A 5,500-nucleotide genomic window follows, 5' to 3' on the forward strand; every position below is an offset into this window, starting at 1 on the left:
GAGGTCAAGATCTCTGAAAAAGAGAAGAGCTGCCCTTCAGTCCAGTGAGTGTTACTGTCCAACATGGACACAGCTGTTTCCATGGCATCTTTCTAGTCTCCTTGTCAGAACAGATGTGCGAACCCCTGCAGACGAACTCCACCAGTCAGTCCTTCTCATTCCTGCCTTAGTGGTTCCCAGTGCACAACAGCTGTGGGCATATTAAATGTTGTGTTGTCCATGGAATCCAGGCGCAATGTCCTGTCCCGTAATGTAGGACATTGGCCTTAGCAACAGACTGTCTTTATAAAGGGCTGAGGAGCAGCAGAGGTGAGAAGAAGCAGCAGACTGGAAAATATCGTAAAAACAGTGTTGAGCGATACTTCTGCCTGCTGAGCTGTCAGTTAACAGCCTTACCAGAGGGGGGCACTGTCTTCACCCTTTACAAAGAACCAGGTCTTAGAATGTAACAGACACAAATGGGTTTAATCTCAGACATAACATGTCAGACATGTAAGGAAACACTTAACAAAATCAAATATTAACAGATTGCTAATATTTATAGCAAGTCAAATATTCTGCCTTTGTTAACTCTCTGAGAATGTAATTTCATTTCGCAAATGACAAGTTTTTCAGTGGAATGAAATAATTTGATATGTAAATATCTAAGACCACGTCTCGTACTTTTGTAGCTACGTGTCTAAAGTTGACACAATATATTCATGGTAACATTTTGCAATGCAAGGATAAAACATTATTCACATTTACAGTACATACATCAAAAGTGCCCTTGCGTCCATAACAAACAGGGCGGGTTAGTGAGTTAGCGCATACAGTACCTCATATTTACCTATGAATTCAAAGCTCCAAAACACCATTGTCTGAGCATACTCTTACTTAAGTTTGTACTTACATACTTAATGCAGGTAAAACCAAGTATATGTTATTCTCCAAATCACGTAAAAATGTATCTGATGATTTATACATATATATGTACATTCGATGGTTCACGCATTGACCGTGTCCCCGCTTATAAATATCTGGGCATCTGGATTGACGAAAGCTATCTTTCAAAAAGCATGTTTATGAATTAGTTAAGAATTGAAATGGGCTTCTTTTATAGGAATAAGTCGTGCCTTTCATTAAATAGCAGAAAACAACTAATTTAGTCTACATTCATACCGGTTATAGACTATGGCGATATTGTCAATATAAATGCAGCTGCCACTGTATTGAAGCCATTGGACGCACTATGCTTTATTACGGGCAATAGGTTCAGTACACATCACTGCATTCTGTATCAGAAAGTAGACTGGCCCTCTCTGAAGTCTCGTAGATCGATGCATTACACTCTTTTTGTTTATAAAGCCCTCCTGCATAAACTTCTGCCGTACACTTACTTCATTGTTAACTTATAGACGTACGAGATACCAGACCCGGTCTCATGGGATGGCTATCTCTGGGGATCCCTTCGATCTCTAAAATTGGATGAATTGGTGCCTCTAGGGCAATTCAAAAGGCTGGTTGAGGACCTTTGTACTGAAGAATGTGTTTTTTTTCTATGATTGTGTTTTGCTTTTCGTGCATTGATGTGAATATTGATGTGTATATTGATGTGTGTACAGGGCTCATCTGTACGAGAGACCTTGGTCTCAGCATGACTCCCTGTCAAAATAAAGGTTAAATAAATATTCATACAGTTAGCGCACGCGGACATACACATACACACACATCAGTAGCTATCTAAGCAGTTGTAAAGTAACATGGTTTAGTATAGGCCTATACGTTCTAAATATTTACAGTCGGAGCATGACGAGACCATTTCAGAGTTACTTGTTTCACTTGGCTGGCTGACGTGAGGGTGCGATACAGTCTGTGTTGTAATAGAAGCCCACTGTGTGCTAGACCGTTAGCCTAGTTCATTACAGGCTTAATCACATCTGTGTGATATCAAGGTTTCTTTTCAAGGTTTCTTTTCAGTAACACATGGACCAAAAAAAATCTGCAAAACTGTATAAAGTCGAGGACACCTACAGCAATCATCATCACTGAGAGCACCTACATAGAACATCTGCAAGTAAAAATTCCAATCTTACAGTTTATCTTTCTCAGACAATAATATGTGCAGATTCTGCAAAAGCTATAGGGGAGAGTGGGGGTAAGTTGAGACATTTTTTTTACATTCAGCATCACTACCTCAAGGGAAATATAATATTATGTGTGTATGGTTTCCAAGAAAACGAGGGGTGGCTCAACTAACCCTTTGGCACAACTCTCCCTAACTGTAGTGGTTTATTTCCTTATATTTTTGCTAGTTAGTACATTGCATATATCTATACTACACTTTGTTTGTCTCCCAAATCAGACAGCTTGTCCAGGAATCTCTGTAAACACTGTAAACAACAGCAACACATAAAGAAATAAACAGCCCAAAAATAAAACTTGAAACACTAGAGCAACAACAGCAGAAAGCAGCACAACAACAACAACAACAACCGTTCCCACGGTCGCCATTAACAACTAACAACACAGAGAAGCAGCAGGGTAGAGTGTTAAAGCAATTACGAAATAAAACTTTACAGACTAAATATACTGCCTGGATATTGGTATGAGAATGACATACAGTGGTGGTCACACTACCCAGCATTAAGGTATTGCTGCTCTGACCTACACAGTGCCTGCAGGGGTTATCGAGGCTTGTCTGTCTGTGTGTCCTCACACACCGTCTGAGGAGCGGCAGGACAGGCGTCTGTAACGAACACTTATTAAATGGTATTATTGAGGGGAAGGTGAAGGTTTGAGATATTGAAGGGTGGTTGGAGGGAGTGGGACGGAGCAGTGTGAGCGTTGCTCAACTGTTTAAATATTTGTTGGTGTGGTGCAGCTGGTAATGGCGCCTGCCTGTGATGATGTGCACCTGCCGTCCCTCGTCAGAGAGTCGGATTTGTGGGCCGTGGCAGAGAGAGCGTTCAGAATCCCACAGACAGACAGAAGCACCTGGGCTGGCTCTGGGAGAGACCCATATCAATATGGAATGTGTTACAGACAGAGGGCTGGCTGCAGGCACAAGTGGGGGGTCACATATATTACTGTAGAACCCTGATTTGATCTCTTGTTCTGCCTGTTAATTCTCTGGACCTCTCCTACCCTGGCGTGTCCATGTCTTTCAGACCACTGCCAGCTAAGAACAGTCAGTTCAACTGACAGACAACATTATAAATGTTCATAAAAACAGACTATAATGATTTGTTCTTGAAGCTCTTTGAGATGGAGATTAATCAAAACAATGCTGATGAGGTAGAAAAAAGTAACTATTTTTTTGTGCAACCAAACTGGAGACATGAACTCAGTACCTGAACCCTGGTGTTGAAATGCACACAGGCACAAGCACTAGAGTACATGACACGTGCACATACTCATGTCCACAAACAATATACCGCCTAAGTCTTTTGCAGACATTGTTCAATATTAAGATGAAAAATAGAACAAACATTTAATAACCTACACATTACTAGAATAATATTCTTATAGTAACACATTTAAAATAGGGGAAAAGATTCACGTCATTTCCTATCCCATGCCTGCTCACTAGGTCTGACTAAACGAGAAAGATCAGTCTCCTGGTAACACCCTGCACTTCAGACAATGGAGGCAAGAGGAGGTTTATTGCAATTCCTGTTTGCGTTGGTGACACTAAACCCAGAGCCAGTACCCAGCTCCATGGTCCCAGCGTCATGTATAGAGCAGCCTGGCCTATCCTTCTGGCTAACCTGCAAGCTGTGTCCTCTGTATATGTATTCATTGGTGGGGAAAGCAGTCCCTCTGAGGCACAGAATCTCCTGGAATGCGTACCTGAACTCAGGACTCCTGCAGTATATGAGGGGGTTGAACGCTGAGTTGGCGTATCCTATCCAGTTCAATATCCTGAATGGCATTTTAATGTTGTCCACCTTCCAGATGGTCACAGCCACGTTGAGCACAAAGAAGGGCAGCCAGCAGAGAGTAAAGGTGCCCATGATGATACCCAACGTCTTCAGGGCTTTGTGTTCCTTCAGACAGAACTTTGGCCTCTTCCCGTTTCCCCCTCCTCCTCCTCCTCCTCCTCCACCACCGTCCTGCCCCTTGTTGTTGTTGATCATCTGGGCGTGGAAGCGTCCCTCGCTGCCGCGGATCTTCTGCAGCTGCTTCCTGGCCTCCTGGAAGACGCGTCCGTAGACGAAGGCCATGACCGCCAGGGGGATATAGAAGGAGACGACGGAGGAGGCCACGGCGTAGGCCGCGTTGGTGTTGAAGTCACAGCAGTGGGCGTTCTCCAGGCAGCTGAGTGCCTCGGGCTCGTCAGACACCCACCACTTCATGTGGATGGGCAGGAAGGAGATGAGGGCGGCCACGCCCCACACCGTCACAACCACCACACACGCCTTGCGCTTGGTCAGCAGGGACGGGTAGCGCAGCGGCGACGTGATTGCCAGATAGCGGTCCAGCGCGATCACACACAGCGTCTCGATGCTGGCCGTCACACACAAGACGTCCGCCGCCGTCCAGAACTCACACAGGAAGCTGCCAAAGTGCCAGGTGTTGAGGAGGATGTAGCAGGCCCCGAAGGGCACCACCAGCAGGCCCATGACCAGGTCAGCACAGGCCAGAGAGGTGATGAACATGTTGGTGACCGTCTGCAGTCGCTGGAAGCGCACGATGGCGGTGATGACCAGCACGTTGCCAAAGACGATGCCCATCACTAGCAGGGCCATGACGATGCCCAACAGCACTGCCTCAGCCTCGCTGTACTCCGAGTAAGACCACTGGTGAGACGACGAGTTCATGTCCACCAATAGGTCCGATAAGTTGAACACGGCAGGCGTGCTCACATTCTCCATGATCTATGGGCTGGTTGAATCAACACACCACAGGAAATAAGATAAGAAGAAATGTGTTGTCAAAGGCACCCATAAAACAAAGAATAAACCATATAGGTTTATAAGCTTGTGCATATGTAAAGTATATAAAGCCAAGATAGGAAGCATGAGTAAGGATTTATCAATTCTGAATCATTTCATCCAAGATTTCTTAGATGTAATTGAATTTAAAAAATAATTAAGAAAATTCTATATTCATACTTAATATTTAATCTTGAAGTAATTTACCAACCTCCAAATGTTCTGCTGGTCTCCCATCAATCTAAAAGTATTCCTTTTTTGGATGAAAATATGTTGTAGCTCCAATTAGGTGTTTATACTTCATTAGAAATGTCCTCCCTTCTAATGCCGTGTGACACACATTAACAGTCCCACTTACTCTGTGTTCTAACTAACACAGCACTCTCTCACTGTTGAATGTAGTTCCCCATCTAGTCAGTGCTCTTATAGCAGGCAAGAATGACATCACACTCTGGCTGCAGCCAATCAGCAGGCAGGCAGACCACAGGAGAAGTGAATAGCAGTGCCTTTTAAACACAGTCATGTTTTTCCACTGAATCAAGTCAAATGAACATTATGCAACTTTGTTTGTATCCGTAACATTT

At 44.0% G+C, this 5,500-nt stretch overlaps 1 protein-coding gene across 1 annotated transcript; it reads right to left on the bottom strand.

Moving 5' to 3' along the window:
- Positions 1-3,614: 3,614 nt before the first annotated feature.
- On the bottom strand, positions 3,615-5,292 carry LOC311142707 (beta-2 adrenergic receptor-like). Its single transcript, XM_084178364.1, has 2 exons — positions 5,128-5,292; positions 3,615-4,866 (listed from the first exon to the last, which is right to left on the bottom strand). Exon 2 carries the CDS (start codon positions 4,854-4,856, stop codon positions 3,618-3,620), a length of 1,239 nt encoding a protein of 412 aa, XP_084034490.1. The 5' UTR covers positions 4,857-4,866; positions 5,128-5,292; the 3' UTR covers positions 3,615-3,617.
- Positions 5,293-5,500: the final 208 nt, after the last annotated feature.

The sequence above is a fragment of the Coregonus lavaretus genome, assembly GCF_964263955.1.
Source record: "Coregonus lavaretus genome assembly, chromosome: 15".
In the NCBI taxonomy this organism is placed as follows: Eukaryota; Metazoa; Chordata; class Actinopteri; order Salmoniformes; family Salmonidae; genus Coregonus; species Coregonus lavaretus.

Bases quoted from the DNA above. Each gene is read 5' to 3' on its own strand.
- LOC311142707 (XM_084178364.1), bottom strand. From the start codon at position 4,856: ATGGAGAATGTGAGCACGCCTGCCGTGTTCAACTTATCGGACCTATTG.